The following is a 22,837-nucleotide window of genomic DNA, read 5'->3' on the forward strand; positions in this document are numbered from 1 at the left end:
ATGACGGAGCAAAATGGCATTTTGTCTCAGGTAAGAAGGGAACAGAATAAAGCAAACGTGTCTGAGATGTCAGCAATTGTGCTGTAAGCAGTGCAAAGATGGCACTGCTTGCTTGACCTATCATCGACTATAAATGACTTTGCAGAGGAAGAAGAAAGTCAATACTTCAGGAGTTCATTATCTAAACAAACAAATAAACAAAGGTAGCAAGCCATAGGAAGGAAGAGAAAACTACTTGGGGAATAAGATCTTATTTAAAAGGTAGCCCTTTTGCACAGTTTGAATTTTCTTCGTTTCAGAACCATGATATATGTAACCTTAGAAAGAAGAACCAAATAGAACGGAGATGAGCTTCAAGGAGAAAAATTAATTACAAGGTGTGTTTTCTGGAGGCAGGTTTGCTGTCTCTTTAAGAGGCAGAGCTAGGCACAGCCTTCTTCCCTGTGTGTCACCAAAGGGTGGACCTCACCTGCCTGGTAGCCTCTGCTCAGGCTTGCTGGGGCAATCCTAATGCCAGCTGTGCCACTGGTACAGCAGGGAGCATCCTTACCCACTGAGGCTCTAGGGAGGGCACTGGCCATGGGCTCTTGTTCTCTGTTTCACAGTTATGAATTCATACCAAAGATTGCTTTTAAGAGGCAGGATGGTTTTTCCAGGGGTAACTTTAGCCCTTCGTATTGCAGGAGCTGATCACGCAAACCAGTCCAGTAGGAGATGGAGTTCTGAGGCTGCATCCCGATGGAGAACAGTGGACTTCTACCAAGGTACTGCCAAGCAGAATTTCAAAAGAAAACTCTAAAAGGGACTTTTTTGACGGGGGGGCACCAGGGTGAGAACAGATGGGTTTCACCGTCTGTTTAACAGGCTGATTAGCTACCACAACACATCCAGCTTCCTCAGTGAAACTCTCTCCTGCTTATCATTTTAATCATTTCACTTACCCAGTCTTGCTTCCTGTTAAAGTCTTCGTGTTGTTTTCTGTCCTTACAAGGGGAAATGAAACTTGTTTTAATGAGATCAGTATTTTCTAAAAGGGTGGGTCTGAATGGGCTTCCTGCTAAGCATGTCTTGCTAAAGCACAAGGGCAAATTTATTGCCCCTGTAAGTAATAATAGCTGTGAAACTGTGCCACTTTTACACCCACAAGGAGTATGGCACAATCTTATAGTGGCTTTTCAACACTTGATTTCCTGGGTTAAGCTGACTTCTGGCCTCTACAAAGCACACAAGCAAGCACAACCTCTAGTTCCTAGGGGACTTCAGGCATTTCACATGAAATCTTTCTTCTGGGAAATCAGAGAATTAGATTTGCTTAAAAAGGTACTTTTCCACCAATAAAATAACTCTTTATGAGGTTTGCTTGTGCCATCAGAGAGCACTTTTGGTGTTAGACAGGGTGATAGCACTTTATTCCATCTCTTTACAGCTACTGCTATACTTGACTCTGGCTCAAGAAAAAAAACAGTAATGGTTGTAAGGAACAAATGGAGCCTGCTAAATTGTCTAGGATCTCCCTAGAAAAAAGTGGCACCAAACAAAGGAGTCCTCTGAGGTTCTTCTGGCTTTGTTATCTCTAGTTTATTGCCATTTATTAATAGTTAGGTACCGTCCTTTCTGTTTTGAGCTGAGTTAAGATGCTGAGTAACAAGTGTTGTGCTTAGAGTTTAAGGATATTCAATCTTTCTGTTGATTAGTTGAAAGGAAAGTCGAAGATAAGAAAATATATTCTAAAATGTAACTCTCTGTAGTTCAAGAATCATTAAAAGTTTAGAACAATGAACAAACCTCTAAGCTTTTTTAGGCAAAACTCACACCTGTGACAGAATTAGGTTCATTATTTGTGTCTGTATGACGTTCAGTAAGATTTCCTGACTGTGTTAGGGTATGTCCACACGCTTAAGTACAAGCAAGGCTTTCTTCAATCTGTGCTCCCTCTCTGATACTTTTGGGTCACCACAGACCATGAGGGTGACTCCAGGGGACACTGCTCCTTAAACTGGTTTGAGCTCTTCCAGGAGAACACCTTCTCCAAAGCCAACCACCAGCAGCTCAAGCTCTTCCTCATGTCACTCTTTTACATTCCTGGCTATAGTCATTTCTCCAGCATCCCTTTGAGGTGTAGCTCCCTTAAGATGATCTGTGCCTCCATTTTGCATTGATAATCCACAGCTACCTGCTTTTCAACAACTAGTAGGCAGCATAGCAAAAGCTTCATATGGCAAAAATAAGATCAGGGAATCTTAACAACACACACAGGAGGCTTACATTACAAAAAACAAAAAAAGTATTAGGCACTAAAGTATGCTCAGCACAGGATTTCTTCTTAGCTGCTTCCAGTTTTCTTCACCTCTGTTCTGTCCTCACTGATATCTTAGCACATCAAGGTCTTAAAAGAGTCCCCTCACCTTTCTAGTGGCTCTCTGATTACTGAACATCTTCTGCCTGTACCTGCCTCATTTATATTCCCTTGGAGCTCGGTTTTAGACACAAATGCAAGTGCCTTTGATGGTCTTATCCTGAGCTAGTTTTTGTATACTTAACACTGTTGACATCCTTGATTCACATAGCCAGTCACCAAGTATGCAGCTGAGCACAGACATTGCTGCTAGCTCTTAGAACTGGCTGTTTTGGTTACTTGAATGCTACTTTCATCTCGTTCTTCATTAACCTGCTAACTGCCCCCCACCTGGACAGTATATGTTAACATGCTGTTAATATAACATAATAACATGCTGTCTAACATGCTCTGGGTGACTCTTCTTGAGCGGGGGGGGGGTGGACTGGATGATCTTCAGAGGTCCCTTCCAACCTTACCGATTACATAAGGCACCACGTAGAAATATATTTCATGGAGTCTGTGACTAGCAATTCATATTCACTTTTTACAGAAGGTAAACCTGGCATGTTATTAACACAGAGTGTGCACCACATTGCTTCGCTTGGACAGGCTCGAACAGGGCAGAAGCCCTGCTCTCCTCTCCTGTGGTGCCTGTGTCGCGTCTCCTTCTCAGTGGCACTAACAAGGTCAGCATCGTCCTAGCGTCACTTCAGGACTGGCACTGGCCCTTGTACAGTCATGGTGCAGTACGAGGGGAGTCAGTGGGCAGCTCACTACCTGTCTGCATGCCTTCAGTGCCACTAAACACCAGAACCTCTGGAGTAACGTTTTCCTACTGATTTATAGTCTAGCATATCATGTCTCTTTCCATTCTCCATGATTCTAAAAATGAAAGTTCAAATGGAAATAGAAAGTAAATGTATTTATTTGTTTATTTTATGGTAAAGGGATGGGGGTAGGGAAGCATCTTTTGGGCTCAAATGTGAAAACAGAACAGGAATTTGAGAGACTAAGAAGTGAAGCACAAGGCCTTAATGTAGAAAATATGGCCTAGTATGAAAGAAGGAAGCCAAAGGAAAGTAGCAAGAATTGCTTATACAGGGTCAAGTTTAAAACAATGTTTTCCCTTTCTACATGTATTTGGAGCAAAACAATGCATGGAAACTCCAAGCGTGAAAGGCTCATGTTGTTCAAAACTAGAGAAAAAATTCTCACAACAAAAATTCAGAAGTGAGCTCAGCCTGAGAGAGGTAGTTGTGGTCCTGAAAATGAGAAAACACATGCTACAGTGAGTAGCATGGTGGGATGCAAAGTAGAGATCTCTTCTTTTGAAGTTAACAGCTGTGTGAAGACCAGAGGTTAGCATTTAATGCCGGTGAGTACTGTATGTTTAAAAGAGCTTTGATGAGAAAAAGAGATTTCATAGGCCGGGAGACTGAACATGGGTAATGACTGGATGGAAGCTAATGCACGTAATGATAATTTTATCACTTACAAAGAACCTAATGCAGCTTTTTATTTTCTGCCTTAAAAATTCACCAAGTGACTACCTCTCTCAAGCTGAGTCTGAATCTTACCACTTTGCATAGCTGGATTTTTGTTGGAAAGAAAAGAACTTTCCTATGATAATACAAGTCCACATCTCATGTTACACTAGTAGAGAAACATTTCAGTCATTTAAGTTGACTTAAATATTAGTACGAAAAAAATGTATTGGCCATTTTGTAATCATATAGAAAAATTTAACTGTGTAAGCTGCTTATGATTTGGATATCTCACTCCCAGGCATTTCTATCTTCTAAACATGCTGTGTACATTTAGTATTCATTCCTGTATTTTGTATTTTTTTTTTCAGATAGAATTGTCTCCATGCTACTTACTGACTATAAGAGTCATAAGAGCAAGAAATATCCACCAGGCAGATGTCTGTGAGTATCAGTAGCGATCTGCACAGTTCCTGTGACCTTCTCTGTTGGACTAGCGAGTCCTGCTCCAAGGAAAGGGGCTTTGTAGATTTCTGCTGTGGATGGAGAAAATCCCCTCACAGGCATACTATTTTCAGCAATGAGTATAGTTGTTGGTCCTGTTCTTTGTTTTAGCCATATTCTGCATGCCAGCACAGAGATGACTGTACAAGGTTTCAGCTGTAGCTATTCCACAAATTTCTCTACATCTCCAAAGGGAAAAGGGAGAGCAGTTACTGTCTTCTGAAAGCAAGAACTATTGGAAGGTCTCCTGTGGTTTCCTCTGGCATATATTTATGTAACAGAAGACACAGACTGGCTGTGATAAAGCAGCAAACGCTGATGAGGAAGTAACCTTATCTCAGACTTATTATTTACTCAAAGCTTTCTTATAGGTAACTAGTCCAAAGTGCCGAGAAGCACACCCTGATTCGCTGAGCGCCGGCTTTCTCAGATATAGCCCCATTAGGAATGGCTACTTTCTGTAGGTTCATTTCTGACACCTCATGCCTGAATTATAGAAGATTATAGTTTTACTTATGCAGAAATCAAGCAATATTTTTCTTTGTGTTCTTTTTTAAAGTTTTATCTGGCTAAAATCAAAGCAATCACTTTGTTTCCTTAACCCTTGTAGAAACACGGAGGTATGGTTGTCTCAAACTACTGCTTGAAGGAAAGGCTTGGAAAACTACCCTCTGCTATGTGCTGTTTGTATCTAATTTTATCCCCCTACCACTTCATTTTTCCAGATGTCTCTTGGCCTTGTTGGCTAATGTATTAGGATGCAATTCTCACAAATCTTTTCAGTCAAATTGATGTATTCTTGCAGCTTTGACCTTGTGCTTTGTTACCAACTACGACACATCTAGCACATGACCCAAATATCCTAACACAAATATCACATCTAATTTCCTTTCAAACCCATGGACAAAGTCACTATGACTTCACTAACTAGTAGTTCCTATGTATTAATTAGCCCACAATACAGTTCATTTTTTTTCAAGCATGCACCTGTGTACAGCATTTTTCTGCTTGCATTTCTACGGTGCTAAAACTCCTCAATATTAATCTGTGTGTGTTTATTTTCTCTGTGCATTCCCTCTTTAACATTTCACTTTTCTGGTTTTGTTGCAACTGTCCCTTTTGCAAGAGCTGAAACTGGTTCCCAAATCTGAAAAATAAAACATAAACAAATTGGCAGTTCAAGTGATGGAACAGAGAGCTGCAGAATTGGATTTTTTTTTTTTTTTTTTAATTCTGGGCTAAAATGATTGATTGATGATGTGTCAGGAGAAAACTCTTTGTTTTTAATACATTTATTATTATCTCTAACTGTTTTTATTCAGAGAAGTATCAGGTTCCTCTTTTTTTTTTCTCCATTCCTGTTACTTGAATTGTAACATTTATGTTGGACAAATCAGGTAACATAGTGTCCCTCTTTTAGAAAACAAAGCTTCATGTTGTTCCGTTCATTCAGTCTTCTAGAGTAAATTCTCATTCTAGCTGTGTTTGTGTCTCTCTAATATGCAGTAAGCCAGACTGATTGCTACGTGAGCCTGTGGCTGCCAACTGCTTCAGCTGACAAATTTCAGACTAAAACCATCAAGAACTGCAAAGATCCAGTTTGGAATGAAACCTTCTACTTCAGAATCCAGGGTCAGGTCAAGGTACAGAGCGGAGATTTCCGTGTTAACTGTAATCTAGGGAGCAATAACCAGCTTTCATCCTTTTGCAAAGGGGACATCGGTAATTTTCTTGAGAGGCGGAAAAAGATGCAGAAATATGCAAGAATAACATGTGTCTTCACGATGTTATTCCATGCCAGGAAAGACAAGTATATTATTCAGCCACATGTAGAATATGATCTTTGACATGTCTTTAATCTCTCCTCATTCCTCCTCATAGGCAGATGGGTACATACAATTAATTTCCCCTCCACCTCCTTCCTGCTCTCTTTCCTTCTTCCTACTCCTTGCAAAAGCTGAATGAAAGAATCATCCTCAGGATCTTCTACTTTGAATGAAACCTGTCACGTTTCTAAGTCTTTCCCTTTCCTTCTCAGAATGTGCTGGAGCTGCAGCTCTGTGATAAGGATGTTGTTACTGAAGATGATCACCTCTTCACAGTGTATTTTGATATAGCCAAACTTCCCCTGGGAGAACAAGTCTTCATGCACTTCAAGTGTGATGCACAGGTGAGGTCTGACAAAAGAAATGGAGTTGGTTAATAAGAACACTTTCATCTGCTTTTCTGTTTAAAATGTTATTTGCAGCATTTCTTTTTTCCTTCTTGTGAATGGATTGCCCAGCCTTGTAAAAGGAAGTTGTTTTTCACTCTGATTTTAGAAAGCCTTTTCTCTCCCGGATCCACAGGCACAGTGAAGAGTTTTGTGTTGATGTGTTTGGTCACAGAGGCTAGCAAACTTGAAACGTCTTTGCAAAGTTGTTTCTTTGCTGAGCCAGCCCCCATGGAGGATCTTAGAGGAGTTTGTCCTTAGCAATAGAAGTCACATGATGCTTTCTGTCATAACTTGTTACTTAACCTAGTAATTAGCAAGTGATGACTCTGTGATCAGAACCAAACGTCGAACCAGACTAGAATAAAAATAGTTGCTAATTATAGGCTCTGACATGGGTGTTCAAATAACGTGTCTAAATCCCATCACTCAACTTGGCAACACGAAATATTCCTGTTTAGAACATCTGGAGAGACTTTGAAAGTTGCACTTGGAAATTTGGGGCCTGTATAGTACAGGAATTTCTAAAGTGGTAAAAGATGACTTAATGTTTCACCTTAATGTAGCTACAGAGGGTCGTCTGAGCAGAGTGCCTGGCATCAAGCCTTTGTCCAGTGTCTGACTTTGCTGCCACTACCAGTGCCGAGGTGCAGAGAGATGTGAATTTTCAGTGCTCATTTCTGTGGAGAACCTTCATGTGCTGTTAACATCTACCAAGGAGGCCAAAACAGCAGCCATGGCAGTAGGACTGAAATATTCCCTGCCTCTGTAAGGTGTATGGGGCAGCTCGTGTAAGGAGGGATGTCGTGTGCTACTAGGAAAACCCCCCACCCTGTGTGAACAGCTCGAGGAACATGGGTGCGTCCTCTGGCTGCTCCTCCACGCCTTGTCACCGATCTGAGCTGTGTGTAGGTCCATCTCATCAGCTTTGTTGCACGTGTGGGCAAGCCCCACTTAACGTGGGACTGGCTAGACGCTCGGTACCTCTAGACAGTGGGGATAGCTAACGCCCCATGTTAAGCACGGGAGCAGTGCTGCATTACACAGTAAAGGCCAGCTACGAATCTTGGGGATCTCTGCTGCCGACTGGGACAGATGAACTCTTGCAGTGAAAACTGTAGGTGACTTTACAGAAGTTTCCTGTGTATTTAGAAGCCTAGTACGGCACCTTGGTAGGGCTGCCCTGAAGCCTATGTTTCAAGGATGTTCAGAGTCAGTCCAAAGAGAAGCAACTTCTTGAGGAAACCACTGGTCTCCCACAATATGCCTGTGACAGCAGCAATGCTGACCAACAGAAAGGTGTGGGGGTAGTCTTGGCTGCTCCTTCCAGCTGTCTGTCGATATCACTGACCACTTTGTCCCTTTACTGGCTTCCCAGGGTCTCGGCATGATACAGTGTGGCTGTTCAGCTATTAGCTGCAATTTGCCTTCCCAGCGCCTGTTTCTGAACTCCTTTTCGCCAGACAGCAAGCTCCCCTCAGCCTTGTCCAGCAACACTGGTCTTATCAGGGTGGTTTCTTTACCCAGGGACACTGGTAAATGCCTAGATAACCATGCTCCAGCAACCAAATACCAGGATCGAGCAGCCAGAGCCTGAAAGCTGAAAAGGTGTATCCCACCTTGCGGTACATTCAGGCAGTCCTTCTCCTTTTCCAGTTCCCTCCTGTTTTCTTGGTGTGTCTGTCATTCACCATTCAATTGGTTAATTATCTTATCTACATACACCCAAACTCCTCTCTGCAGTTCATTACCTTTAAATGCCTTCTTTGAGCATTCCTTTTGCTGCGAAGCACCAGAAGAGCAGTGCGCAGACTTCCACCAGCCCTTTGACAGAGCGGAAACATTCTGCCTGTTACAGTCTAACTCATTATTGTGCGGGTGATTATGGGTGGTCCATCCACTTTCATTACTGCATTTGCACAGTTACAGTAGTTAGAACTCATATTTCTGAGGCCTTTGTTATGCTTTTATCTGTACTTTTGGATGTCTTTAATGCAATAAGTACTTTTGCCCCCACTAAGCACATAATTAATGTGGAGTACAATTTCTATCTCTCTGTTCATTGCTTTTCTGCCCCATTTTTGTTTTACTCTTTCCTGCATTGTCTTCTACCAAGGAACTCTACTCTCCTCCACTATCAGCAGATAAGGCCTTAATGTTAGATATACCTGCCCTCAGCATGTTGCCAAACCAGCTAGTTATCCTCTTCTACAGCTGCTTTGTAGGTCACCAGTTCTTCTTGCACCAGAAGGATTCAACAGCTCCTAGCAGGAGATCTTCTTTATCTTCCCACAGGTGGATTCAGTTTGAAACAGCATCTCACTCTGGTCTGTTTATTAGGCATCAGGGGCCCCCAGCAGAAGCAGGCAACCTCACTTCTTTTCTGTGTAAAATCCTGCTATTACTGACATCCAGAATCTTTGTATCAAAAAATAACCTTGAGGCTGGAGCTATACATGAGCGAAAGGAGAGGTGTTTGGATTTTGTGTACTCTGCCAGTCGTGAATAGTGCACGCACACCCACCTTATGAGAATGGGAACTTGCATTATGAAAGCTTCCAGTAAACTAGTGACAAATACTTATTCCTCTCTTTTTAAAATATTTTTCCAGAGAAAAGAGGAGCTGGAGGTTGGATTTGCACTGGATAATATGTGAGTAAATGTTCAAAAGTAACATAATATGCAGCAAAAAATCCCCAACAGAGGCATGAAATAATCTAATATAATTGTCCAGAATACATTGTTCCTTGCTAATATTGACAACAAACGTGGTTTTCCATGGAATCTGTGGTATGTGCTGTCTGACTAATTAGTGCATGCCTGGATGATCTTCCACGAACTCCAAGCATACAGGGAGAATTCCCTAAAATCTCGAGGAGGGTGTGGGGGGAGGTATTTTTTTTCTCTCCTGTGTGTTAGTTAAGACCAGATTACTGGGACTGATGTTCATTCTAGTTTCCTGGATTGACTTTGAAATTAGCTGGGGGTTTGTCTCCCTTTCTGGCATAACAGTATGCTGAAATAATGCACTATATTTTGATCTAGAGCCCTTTCTGTCCAGTCACTGGACAAGCTGCAATTCTGGAAAAGTTGGAGTCGTTGAAGTCATCTACAGGCTCAGCTTGGGGCTTAATAGAAATTCACTACATGGTTTGGCCCTGTAGCACTTTTATTTTGCTGAGCTCCAGGACTGGAATAGCCAGTATCATGATGATTGTGCCTTGACAGTAAGCAGTGAGGAGACTTGTACTGCAGTTCTCCTGGATTTTTTCCCTTGGATTCAATACACAACTAAAAATAAACAAGATCAAAATCAAGAGAAGGGTGTGACTCATGAATTATACTGTAATTATATTGAGTTATTAAAAATGTAATTTTCTTTCTGTTTTGTAGTTCAGGCCCTCCAGAAACCATCATTACTAATGGAGTACTAGTGGTGAGTGTTTCATTTTGTCATCTCTCTTGTCCTATTGCCACACTTCTTCCACTTGACTCACAGTCATCATGCCAACATACTTTTTGAGTAAACAAGGCTGTCACTGAAACAAAGTGATTTCCCTCTTCATCATCTGCCTCACGATACATCCTTATGTGTGTCACCTATGGAGAAGTTGTGACTGGAAAAGCTGTAGGATTCCCCACACTAGTGTTCCTCTGATATTGCAAAGACAACACAAGGGAGTGATTTAGATATGAATCGTATCCTACCAGGTACCTTACCGTGAAAGACAGAGGTGGGGGTAGTTGTGAGCTGTCCCTTGGATATTGTTGCTCCAGAACTCCCCATATTGCCAAAGAGACGGGGCTTATCCTGTCCCGCGTGCACACCATTTTCTGCGTTCAGACCTGCACACAAGGACTTTCTGACCATGGCACTTCCTCCTTGATTAGCTTTGTTTCCTCAGTATTTTTGTTTAAATTAGTCCTTTGCATCTCTGCACTCTAAGAGTGCTGTTATTTAGCTTGCTCTTACCCACTGCGTTGTGCAAGCCCTGTTCCTCCACACCACTGCCACCTGCCTTGCGGTGGCTACATCTGATTTCTCAGAGATTTCCCTTCATTTCAGACGGAATCTGAGAGCAAGACTGCCATTAAGGGATCAATTTTTCTCACGAAGCTAAGTGCACGGCCTATAAAGTACTCATATCAGCAGTAGCAGGTTATAGAGTAGGAAACATGATCTCAAACTGAAAATTTCCCTGTCAGAAAGTATTTTATTGTTTCATTTCTCTTACAGTCTCGCAAAATATGCTGCTTGGAAGTTCAAGTGGTTGAGAAGAAGAAGAAAAAGCAGAAGAAATCTGCATCAGGTGAGGTTATTTCTCTTTCAGCTGTTTTTAAATCATGAGACGCTAATGCTATGCAATTGGCCAGTCTTGTCGAAAAAATGAAGAAAACCCCACCCAAAACAGAAAATAGCCTCCTAAAAGATTTTGTAACTACTTTTATTTCTAGACAGATAACAAAATTGTTTTCGGTCTGCTTTTTATCACTTATTTAGAAAAAGAATTCCTCTTCAAAGTGAAGGGGTCTTATGAGGGCACCCAAGACATCACACTGGGATCCGACCTCGTCTTTAGCTCCGCCGCTCCTGCCACTTTCCACTATGCCAAATATAAGCAGCCAGCACTGGATGTTACACTACCAGGGAAGAAACCTCATTCCTCCACTGTACGTCTTAACTGGACTTAATAAAATAGACTAATGGCACGTAATATAATGTGCACAATAGTAACATTAATCTCTCTCTGTGGAAAGAGAGGAACGTTTCTGACAATATAAACAACTTTGATATATTTTTCAGCACTCCTGTTTGTATGATAGAAAAGCAGGCTCCCCAAATGTGGAACTTCATTCCCTTCCAAGTGGAAAAAAAATGATCTTAGCAGAGGTGAGTACCCTCTGTTGTGTGGGAGAGGTTAAGAAATCTGAGTGCTGAAGTTCGCATCTTCAATAATTTGTACAGTCCCTTGGAGCCCCACGTCCAGCTCTTTGCTGTCCTTGGCAGTGTTTCTCCTTGCCTTAGAGGAGACTGGTCTCACTCCAGTACAGACTGGTGACTCTGTGCATGGGATTGGGGGGCCCAAGCTCATTGCGCTGATGTGGTTTAATGGGAATAGTGAGTCTGAAGAGCAGAGACCTCAGTTTCTTCCTTAGGAGACTGGGAATTTTCCTGACTTACTTGATGATTTTGAAATGCTCTGATGATTGCCAGGCACTTTCTGATGCTGAAAGCATGCAAACTAAAATGCGAAAATTATATAAAATGGTGATCATTAGGTGATAAAGTCAGGCTGTATCTTGCCCTGTTTGGATGGGTGCAGGTGTATGGGGAATCTTGTCATGCTGTCCTGATCTTACTTTATGCTTGATGTGGAGGCACTGCTGTTCCCTTCCTCTCATGCCCGTGGGGCACCCGAACTAACAGTGGAAGCAGTACCATGCTCTGTAAAGCACCTTTAGATCCATGGTTAAGCAAAATACTTACAGAATCAAAGGATTACTGTTGTGGAGTATAAACCACAGAAAGTGAAAAGCAAATGCTGGTGTGTACAATAGTGATGCCTTTATCCCTGCTGTCCTTCTTCTGATAGCCTGAGAGAGGTGATGTTTATAGGGAGGGATAACGTATTAATTATAATTACTTTTCTCTGTAAACAGCAGACGTGTGAAGACATTTACTAGAAAGTGCTGGGAATTACTGAACTGCTTCCCTGACAACAGTCTATTGCGGGCAGCTCACGTAGGCTGCTGGGTTGTTCAGAGCCCCTGATTTGCTGAGATTGCTAGGATAGCGCACGATTAAATTCCCTCTGAGGCTGAAGGGGAGGAATGCTCAAGCTGATTATCACACTTAGGCCTCTCCCATTCTTGCCTTCCAGGATAAAGGGTTTGATTTACATGTGAAGGCAGAAGACTGGTAAGAGATCTGTACACTCTTGGAGCACTGAAAACTGAAGCTGTATGTGTAAAAGTAACAAGACGCGTCAATAATCCATACAGATACAGGAATGATGCATAAAATAGAAGAAATAATATCATTAGCCGATTATCTTTGCATGACTCTGCTGACTCCATCCTCAGCTCAGTTTTTAAGCTTTTCTGTAGCACTATATAACAGTGCAGTTGATCATCTAGTATTATTGATCATGAAGTAGGCATACTTTGTGGCCTATTTCCACATAAAAGTAAGAAACTTTTCATACAGCTGTCAGTACCGGTTAAAATATGACAAAATCCAGCCAGCAGATCCCTCAGAAATTAACTGCAGGAAAGACTTTTCTTAAGTTTTCTATTGATAACTCCTTAGAAATTTGGCAGTCCCATCCCATCATTCTTGCATGCGGCACTGTGTATGTGTTTGGGAGTGTGGGAAAGAATCTTCCTTTAATTGCAATGCTTTGTGGAATTGGTTGATTGTAAATTTTGAGATTTTCCATCAATAATAAAAAGGAATATTCCTTTTTCCTGATCTCTGCTCCAGCCCAGACCACCTTGATATTCGTTTAGGATTTGACCTTTGTGCAGAAGAGCAAGATTTTCTTCGTAAAAGGAAGAAGTGTGTTGCTGCTGCTCTGAAGAAGGTCCTGCAGCTGAAACAGGATCTGCTGGATCATGAGGTCTGTAGGGCAAACATTCAAAACATCTAATGAGTGTTTAGCAGTGGGAACACCTTATATGATACTGAATATTCACTATATCCACAGCTTGGGTAGCCAAGAGGTACCATGGAATAAGCACGACTTGCACTCACTTGCCCTTCTGTTCTTTACATCAGCTGCTGCTGTTGTCTAGACCTTCCCCTCCGCTTTCTCCAAAACATCTGTTTTAGTCCCCACAAGACCTACCTTGGCTAAGTCGTGAAATCTTCGTATCTCTCTCCTGTTTGCACCTCACTGTCATGGGAATGAAGGGTCCCAGATAATCCAGTTTGTTCCAGTATTCTATGATTTTCTCCTCCCTCTGTCCTGTCACCATCCCAGTCCAGATGTATGACTTTTCTTCTAGTGCCATTTTCCCTTTGTCCTGCATCTCCCCATGTTTCTGCAAATCTTGTCAAGAAGAGAAAATTGGTACAGTTCCTCAAGGATCTGTATCCTCCCTTTTCTCATTTGACCCACTTTCTCATGCTCTTTTACTTGCTGTCCTCTGATCCTTTCACAGGTTGCTACAGTTTGAGTTGGTAAAGTTCCTTACCTTTTTTTCTCTTTGTTACCACTTTACTGTTCTCTGCATAACTGCTCCTGGGCTATGGCTTCTTTTCCTTCCCGGTTCAAGTATTTTCTGTTTTTTTCCTTTCTTTTCACCCTTCTTCCCCAATCTTTACTCTATCATTATCATCCCTGTTGATAATCCTTCCTCTTTTTCCTTAGACCTGTGAGATTGTTTTTCTTCCTGCCTTTACAACTGATGCTTTCTATTTTACTGTTTCTGTCTTCTTTGATGACTGTATATTCTTCTGTTTTGAACCAAACTTCTGTATTGAACACATTCAAGAGAAGTGTCAGTATTTAATTAAAAATTGCTATTACTATTATTCCTGACCTTCTTTATAAAATAGATGGTATATTTGGTTCAGTTGAAACCAAATGGAAAGAAGTCTGTGTTTAGGCATGTGCGATGTGCAAGTTTGTGCTGTCCCGCTTTAGGCTTTGTGTAGTAGGAGGTCTCCGTCGAGAGCCCGGCGTCCCACTCCAGGTCTGCCTGTTAGTTTACTCCCGCCTTTTCTGTGTGTGTGTTACTCAGACCCCAGTGGTGGCGATCATGACAACAGGAGGAGGGATGAGATCTTTGACTGCACTGTATGGCAGTCTGTTGGGCCTCAAGAAGCTCCATCTCTTAGACTCTGCTACCTACTTGACTGGCTTGTCCGGTACAACATGGTGAGTAGGACTAAGCAGCTCTTCCCATGAATCTTCTTCGTGACACGAATGCACCAAAGGAGGTTAAAGCTTACATCCAGCCAACCTCTAACACCTTCTTGATAGACCTATTTTTTGATCTACCTTCTCTTGACAAATTGAAATCTTTTCATGGGACGAAGGTACACGATTTGCAACAGCATGAAAACAAGGATTTAAAAAAAAAATCTTATGGAAAAATGTTCAAGTTGTTTTGACAAGGAATATCGATTTTAAAAGGGAACATGATAGTTTCTTTGGGAACACATAATTTAAGACAGAAAACTTTTACTGAACTTTAAATCAAGAACTTAAAATAGAAACATCAAATGTAGCTGTTGCCTAATTCAGACCCCCCTCTTTTTTTTTTCCTCTTCAATATATATTTCTTTTTCCTAGGACTATGTCAAACTTGTACAGAGATGCTGACTGGTCACAAAAGGATCTTGATGAGCAAATCAGCGAGGCTCGAAAGCATATGACAAAATGCAAAATAAATTCTCTTTCCATGGAGTATCTGAAGTATTACAAAAAGCAGCTGTGTCAACGGAAAAGAGAGGGCCGCAAGACAACTTTTATAGATCTCTGGGGGCTTGTCCTGGAATCTTTGTTACATGATGGGGTACAGTATGCCATAAAGCAGAGTTTACAATTTTGTGAAAAATAATTTCTGGAGATAAGACTTTCATTTTTGTTCTGAGAAAAGCAGTTTGTTACGCGATTCTGTATGTATGCATGTGCACAGTCATTTTCAAGGCATTTGGTGGCAGTATTTTAGATATCCATCCATAGTGGAAAATATAATTCTTGCTTGTGAGATTTTGGATAATTTTTTTCTGAGAAAACTCCAGAATTAACATTTTTGAAAAAAAACACACTTGTTTTACATCAAGAGTTACTGACATAGTCTGCAAGTATTTTGTTTAGAAGTAACAAAATTACAGTATCTTAGTGCCTATGAAAGAGAGTAACATGGTCTGCAAACTTTTGAAATACATATGAAAAGTTTACATAAAGTTGCAGTGTAACACATTAAACTAGTTTATAGCATAAGTATTGCTTTCTGTCCTTGACCATTTCCTTCCATTTTCATGTTAAGGGGTCATCAGATAGTCTAGGATAAATAGTTGTCAATAGGTTGCAGGTATTTCTGTAACAAGAGTCTCACAGGAACTTGGGAAAATAGGAAACTTTTCAAACAATATAAACTCCACACATGTTATACATTAAAAGGCAGGAATTTTACTGCCATTCAAGTTCAGATGCAGAGAAATCATTTCTACGGTAATTTTTGTCATAATGTAATCATCTTTCTGGAATTACAGAAAGACAACCATAAACTCTCAGATCAGCAACGAGCCATTGACCGTGGTCAGAACCCATTGCCTATTTATACTGCAGTCAATGTCAAGAACAACTATAGCACTCTGGATTTCAAAGGTAATTACGAGATTTCTGAGAGTCATTTGTCTTTATATTTAAAAGGGTTGATCTGAGGACGGTCTCTTTAGTTTGAAGAGGAAAAAAAAGCCACCTCAATTAAAGACCAGGACCTCAGCTGATGTATATTGACAAAATGTCTTTGAGTTCAGGCGAAATTTTGACCTTTTATGCAGGGTATTCAAAAATATTTCAGAGACTTTTCTTATTCACTGGTTTTCATTTGTACCGCACTCATAATTCATTGCTATTGGTCAAAAATATTAGATTGAGTTGTAGAAATCCTTTTCCTTTTTAACTCCTTTTATTCTCATGACAACATCATTTTTGCCTACAGCCAAGGGGCCATAGTGAAACATTGTTCTTTTCTTTATGCCCCTTCTCACAGAATGGGTGGAATTCACCCCTTATGAGGTGGGATTGCCAAAATATGGAGCCTTTGTTCGCTCTGAGGATTTTGGCAGTGAGTTCTTCATGGGTCGGTTGATGAAGAAGCTCCCTGAATCCCGGATCTGCTTTTTGGAAGGTAAAATTATTGTCTTGAAACCATCTGCATAATTCTTTTTATTTGTGAGATACGTAAATCAAGAACAAATAAAGCACTAGTGCATGGCTGGCAGGGCAGTTTCATTGAAGAGAATAAATATCTCTTCTCTGAGTTAATACTTAGTATCATAAAATCAGTTTGCTGTAAAAAAAGACAATTCAAAGTGACAAATAATCATTTTGATTTTTAAAGTTATTTTTGAATAACAGTATAGTATTAATGTCAGCCCAATAGCAAAATCCAGGCCCCTGGCAATCCATGATTCAGGTCATGCTACTCCAAAAAAAGCGATGTCCAGAGCAGTTTCAAACACGCTGTCTCCAGCCTGTCTCATAGTCTTGTGTATGCTGCCTGTAGACAGTTCACATGGGCCTGCCTGCTAACTCACTAACAAACCAAGGTATGTTTGAACTTACCAGGACCTGCCTGCTCTGCAAAGTCTGCTTTGGCCACACCAGCTCCAATCTCCATATAGCCTGGGCGAGATTGGAGGGAAAACAGTATAGTCATATTCAAAAATATTTTTGCTATTGACATAAGAGTGTGGATTTCAAGATTCACATCCAGAATATAATCCTGAAGCATAGCCTTATGCAGAGCTCTAAACTGAGACACCAACTATATAACATTAAAGCAAAAGTGTGTAAAAAATGCATTGCATATTGATCAAATAATGTTCTGCAAGAAAACTACAGCAAAGGTCTGTAGGTAATCATTGAACAATGCCATATTTCTTTAGAATCTAAGATGCTGTATGTAATTATGTATCTCAAAGTTTTCCAGACATAGGGACAAAATGATAATTTTGGTAATTTTGGAAATACAGCCTTCTCTTTGTCTGGCTACTTGAGTTAGAGTTAGGGAAAAAACATACTGTTCTAGTGAATGTACATACATTTGCACTTCCTGAATGAAAAATCAGCGAGAAATTGTGCCATAAGGAATAACCAGAGAAATTGTTTCCCAAGCTCCAAAATATGTGGTCAAAACGGTTCTGTTGGTGTTAACAGGCTTATTCTTAGAAAGGGAAATCTAGAAATGGAGAGGATGGGCCTTGCAGTCTGCAGATGTGGGCTGTGTTCCTTTGAGGGTGTGTAAAAGAGAGGAAAGTTCCTTACATCTGCACACAGGGACAGAGAGAAGTATTTACTAACTCAGCAATTCGGAATAGGGCAGAGACAAATGTATACACAAAATAGAAGAAATGGAAAAAGTTCAAATGAAAAGGAGAAAGATCACATTGTAGCTAGCTCCTTGCCAAGTATAATTCCCCACCAAATCTTTCAGATTGCAAATTTTCATCCTTTTTTGTTTATACAAATCTTGTAGTTTTTTTTTCTGGAAACTAATTTCATTGAATCAATCACATGAATTCAAAAACATCTCACCTTTCATTACAAGAAAATATATCCATCCCAAAATACCATAAGACAAAATCTGTATGCCAAAATAAGTTCTAAAAGCCAGCAGCCAAATTTAAAGGGCAGAGCATCCATTTAAAACATGCAAAAGAAAAACATAAAACTCATGAGTTTTATTTCGTAACAGTTTTCAGCTTCATGATATGTGAACATTTGAGCTAGAGAATTCTTTCCTTTTACAGGCATGTGGAGTAGTTTATTTTCATTGAATGTGTTATATATCTGGAATTTGTCCCATTCGTCAGAGGATTTCTGGCACAGGTGGACCCAGGACAAAATCAACAATATAGGTGAGTTACCATACTTTTTCCTTAAAGTGTATTTATTGTTAGATAAATTTAATGTTAGATAAATCATCACATCCATCTGCTATGTGACATGTGCACAGTATATTTGGCATTTTATTTTACGTGCTGCCTTAAAGGCCACAGTGCCTTTGTAGAAGGAATTGGATTACAAGTTCCATATTGTAAAGCATACTTGGACGGTCCCTGGATCCAGCCCTCTGATCGACATGTTCATGAAGGGCTCAGCATCAATTTTGGCAAAAGAGTAAAATGTTCAGGAGCAATAAAGTTGATTTGCAAATGATTAATAAAGCCCAAAAGATTTCAGCTCCGTAGAGGAGTATGGAGCTACTCTACCAGAAATAAGTACAACAGTTGTCCTTTTCCAAAGCCTGCCTTCAGTCTGTTCCAGGACTATGTGGATGTCTGGTGCAGAGTTTCACCAACTGACTGATGCTGGGTCATGTTTTCTGTCCAGATCTGGACTACATAAAGAAATTTCATTTTCACTTTCATTTTTTTCAAAGTGCTCATGAAGTCTTTCCATCCCACGCCTTTGAAACACGTAAAACACTGATTTTTATTAGTTATTTTTTATATTCATCAAGCTTGCCCTGTTCCAAGCAGGTGAAACTTAACAGTCTTTTATTGTGCAGAGGAAGAGCCTCTTCTACCTCTAAAGCCCCACGAGCTGAGAACTCGGCTGTTCACCCCGCCTGGCCCCCTCGGCAGTGCTATTCGTGGTGCCCTTACAGACCGCCTCTCTGTCGCCCAGGAGCACAACTTCCTAAAGGGCTTCCAGATGCATAAAGACTACCTTGAGAACAAGCACTTCTGCAGATGGAAAGGTGAGCGGTGAGAAAATCAGGAGAAGACCAATGTGCCCTGGGAGAGAATAAACAAACAAAACAAAACAGAAACCCACGTTCAGTCTCAAACCTGTTTTCCAAGGTCCAAGACCATGTCTAGACAATTAGATCTGGGAGTTGTGGTATACTGGGATGTAGCATGCAGCAGAGCAGAGCCCGTGCCCGTGCTGCATCCGTGGTATAAGCCTCCTTGGGCAGTGCTGCGGGGTGCTGACGATGGTCCCGGCTTTCCCTGCGCAGAAGAGACGATCAGCGGATAGGCACAAGAAACCCCCTTCGCAAACGTTGCTGTGGCTCGTCCAAACCTGAGTGTGGTGGGAGCAGGGAAGGCAGAAGAGCAGGGACCCAGCAAACCCCCTGCCTAGAGGGGCTCTACAGTCATGGTGTAAGGGAGGAAAACAGGCCAGCACAGCTGGAGGGTGAGAGCTGAATGACCATGTTGTCTTAGATAGGTTTTGCATTGTTTCACTTTCAGTAGGAAATATCTTTCCTTTTAGATACTGTGTTAGACTCGTTTCCCAACCAGCTGACAGAGTCAGAAGAATATCTGTCTCTAGTCGACACAGGATTTTTCATCAATACAAGCATCATGCCACTTTTAAGACCAGAGAGAAAGGTGGATGTCATCCTGCACTTAAATTACAGTGCTGGATCTCAGATACAGGTGAGAGAATTTGAAGTAGTCTGCATTTCTTCCCTAAAAGCCATACATCTGGAAGCTTTGAACACTTGGGTGCTTGCTCAGGTATTGCTCCTACTAAGTCTTAACCACTAGCATTTTTAGCTTAAGGCTACAGTGCAATTCCTCATTTATAGGCTGTACACATTCTCATTTATTTTTCTTGTATGATGACAGCGTTTTGTTCTAAGAACTCAGGCAAAGCAAATCCCTTGTCTCCACTGATGCAGTGTTTTTCAGTAGGGGTTCAGAGCTCTCTCACAGCTAGCCTGAGAAAATTTCTCCTTTGTTGATGGACTCCAAGAAGTCCTAGAGCTCCTCCTTTAAATCTTAGTATTGATGTTTTTTGATCCAGGCTTTGGACCAGACCTGTAAGTACTGCTCAGATCAAGGAATCCTCTTTCCCAAGGTGGAGTTGAATGAAGAAGACAGGAAAAAGCTAAAGGAATGTTACCTCTTTGAAGGGTCTGAGACTCCAGGAGCTCCAATATTGCTATTTTTCCCACTGATTAATGATACCTTCCAAAACTACAAAGCACCAGGTAAGTAATCAAGCATGTAAGAAAAAGACTGCCAGCATGGCCAGCCTATTAAAGGAATAAATTTAATTCTCCAACTCCTAAACATCACTGTTGGCTCATTTCAATACATTAAACACTCTGTTGCCTAAGTTCACCTTTTTTACCTTTTCCCAGTAAAAGAGATTACACTTGTCCCTTCATGTTTTCCTTTATCTTTTCCCACAAAGTTTCTTCATGGTTAAAATAAACTCTTGTCAATAAAATGAGTAAAATCTGTAAGTTTTTGACTAGACTGTATACTAAGAAAAGCTTCCCTTTTTCTTTAGTAGACCTTTTTGTTTTAAAGCTGGCCTTTAATACCAATTTAAAACAGATTGAAGCATTCTACTGTGCCTTTTAGGCGTGGCAGCTTCTTTTTATTATAAATTAATCTACTCATGGTCAGGATTCATTTTTCCTCTCCATAAGTAGGATGTCCTTTGCTTTTGATGGCTCAATGTTTCACCTATTGTAGCTCATTCTGGGGCTGCCACTTTCCTTTTGCTTCCATTTTCTTTCTTCAGCTCCTTTAACTTGCAATGAGTATCCTTCTCATTTGAGTCACATGCATGTGAAGTCCTCCTGGCCTGTCCTGAGCCGACACTCAGCATGTATCTATCTGCTCTGCAGTACTAGTGTGTCATTGCAGCTCACCGTGGAGCTGATGTGACCAACTTTGACCTACCATCTTTAGCAAGTGCCAGCCTCGCAGCTGTAGCAAGATGGCACCTAGCCTGGGCTCAGCTGCTTGAGTACTCAAGTTCCTCAGTCAAATTTCTTGCCATGATCAAGCTATTTAAATCCCCAGACTAATTAGGTTGCAGGTAACTTTGGTATAGCCATATGAGCTACAGGCACACCTGAAAACTGCAGTGTAGACCCATGTAAGAGGAATAATCACCATTCTTGTCCCCTAGTCAGGTGAAGCATTTGATACCCCTCTGAGCCAGGGACTGAGTTGCCGGTTTGAAAAAGAAATATTTATTTAAAAAATAATTTTAAAAGCCCAATAAGACTGATGTGGATCACGAACTCTCTGGAGAGGGACATCTCCTTTTCCTTCTCTGGTAGAGTTTACTTGCCGATAACCAGAGCAATTGCCATCCCACAGTCATGGTTTGTTATGCATTTCTCCTAGGTCAGAAGCGCTCTGAGTCAGAGATGGAGGATGGCAAAGTTGATCTCTATGGCTGCTGTTCCCCTTACTCAACATACTCAGTCAAATACACTGAGAAGGTGTATGATCGTCTGGTTCAGCTTGGTGAATACAACATCCTGAATAATGAAGATCTCATTATGCAGGCCTTGCACACAGCAGTGGAACGGAAAAGGCAGAAAAAGAAATAAATCACCATTCTGCTTCTCAGACAAGGGAGGCTGCTGCTGTGTCCCTTAACCCACTGACAGACTGATGCTCCTTAAGATGGGCCAGCAGGCTTCAGCAGATTCCTGTTCAGCCCCATGAAGTGGCAATCTCTGATGAACAAAAAAGAGATGGAAGAGAACTCTTTTTCCCAAAGAATTTCACTGCAACGATTCATTGCAATTCAGCCAGAATAATGGAGTACCATTCACTGTATGGTACTGAGTTGGGACAGCTGTGAGGATGAAGATGCTAATTGCCTTCAGAGTGTTTGAAATGTTTAAGTCTAATGTGTCCAGGCTAGATAACATTAAAAATATATTTTATTTACATGGCTTGTGTTTTGTGTTAATGAGATGGTGGCATGGCAAGCAGCAGTCTGTGGGCCAGGGCTGTGACCTGTGCCATGGCACACTGTAGAGAAGCATTTAGAGAAAGAGAGGCATGCGTCATACGGGACCCTGGGGACACTGGTCACCTCAGAGTGGTAGCTTTGGGTGGAGAAGGAGGAGGTGCTGGCCCAGGGTACCAGGTTGACAGAGGCAGCAAAAGAGTGCTGATAAAGGGCTCCGCTGCTTGACTGCCACACTCCTCCTTGTACCTCTCTACCTGCTTCTGGGCTCCTTGTCCCTCTTCCCACTCCCAGCTTGAAAGGTGATAGCACAGTGAGTACAAAACCAAGCTGAACAGCATGACACTCTCCTGGTGCCGACCTCCTCAAAACCTGAACAAGGACATGCAGGCCCCTGGATTCCTTGGCCCTGCCTGCCCTTGCTGTGGGCTTTGCATGGTCATGGTGAGGGGAAAAAGGATTTTGTGTGTTGCAGCACATAAACAGGACATCCTGCTCCAGAAATATATTTTTTTCCTCTTGAGATAGCAAAAAATTTTTTGCCTATGCTATTGCTGTGAGCCTTGTGCCATTGTGCCAGCTGTGGCTCTGGAGCAGACAAGGAGGATGCAGACCTATAGAGGTCTCTGATAGCTCTGGGAAGATTTGCTGTAGCAGGCACATCCTTTTGCACGGCATGATGCTGAAGGAGGGTCTGTGCCTAATAAGCTATAATTCCTCTTGGGCTGGCTCTGCACTAAACCCAGCACCAACACAAACGTATTATGAACTGTCAGTGACTTTTCAATCAGGCTAATTTTGAGTACAGAAACATATTAGGGAAAGTCTGCTATGTGTTAAATGCTTAGCTTATGAATAGAAAGCAATCAATAATGTGTGC

At 41.3% G+C, this 22,837-nt stretch overlaps 1 protein-coding gene across 1 annotated transcript; it reads left to right on the forward strand.

Moving 5' to 3' along the window:
* Window positions 1–21,589, forward strand: LOC134140711 (cytosolic phospholipase A2 epsilon-like). The gene is made up of 21 exons (XM_062576266.1): window positions 1–30; window positions 684–764; window positions 4,194–4,266; window positions 5,833–5,969; window positions 6,365–6,496; window positions 9,150–9,190; window positions 9,932–9,974; window positions 10,776–10,848; window positions 11,040–11,209; window positions 11,343–11,429; window positions 12,421–12,458; window positions 13,023–13,158; window positions 14,285–14,421; window positions 14,839–15,061; window positions 15,765–15,879; window positions 16,268–16,405; window positions 18,030–18,137; window positions 18,791–18,982; window positions 19,501–19,667; window positions 20,038–20,224; window positions 21,381–21,589. Exons 1-21 carry the CDS (start codon window positions 1–3, stop codon window positions 21,587–21,589), a joined length of 2,517 nt encoding a protein of 838 aa, XP_062432250.1.
* The last annotated feature ends 1,248 nt before the right edge of the window (window positions 21,590–22,837 follow it).

Source organism: Rhea pennata, chromosome 5 (assembly GCF_028389875.1).
Source record: "Rhea pennata isolate bPtePen1 chromosome 5, bPtePen1.pri, whole genome shotgun sequence".
NCBI lineage: Eukaryota > Metazoa > Chordata > Aves > Rheiformes > Rheidae > Rhea > Rhea pennata.

Coding starts and splice junctions, on each gene's coding strand:
- LOC134140711 (XM_062576266.1), top strand. CDS start 1: ATGACGGAGCAAAATGGCATTTTGTCTCAG. Junction 9,191..9,931: donor GGATTTGCACTGGATAATAT/GTGAGTAAATGT, acceptor TCTGTTTTGTAG/TTCAGGCCCTCCAGAAACCA. Junction 16,406..18,029: donor CCGGATCTGCTTTTTGGAAG/GTAAAATTATTG, acceptor TTCCTTTTACAG/GCATGTGGAGTAGTTTATTT.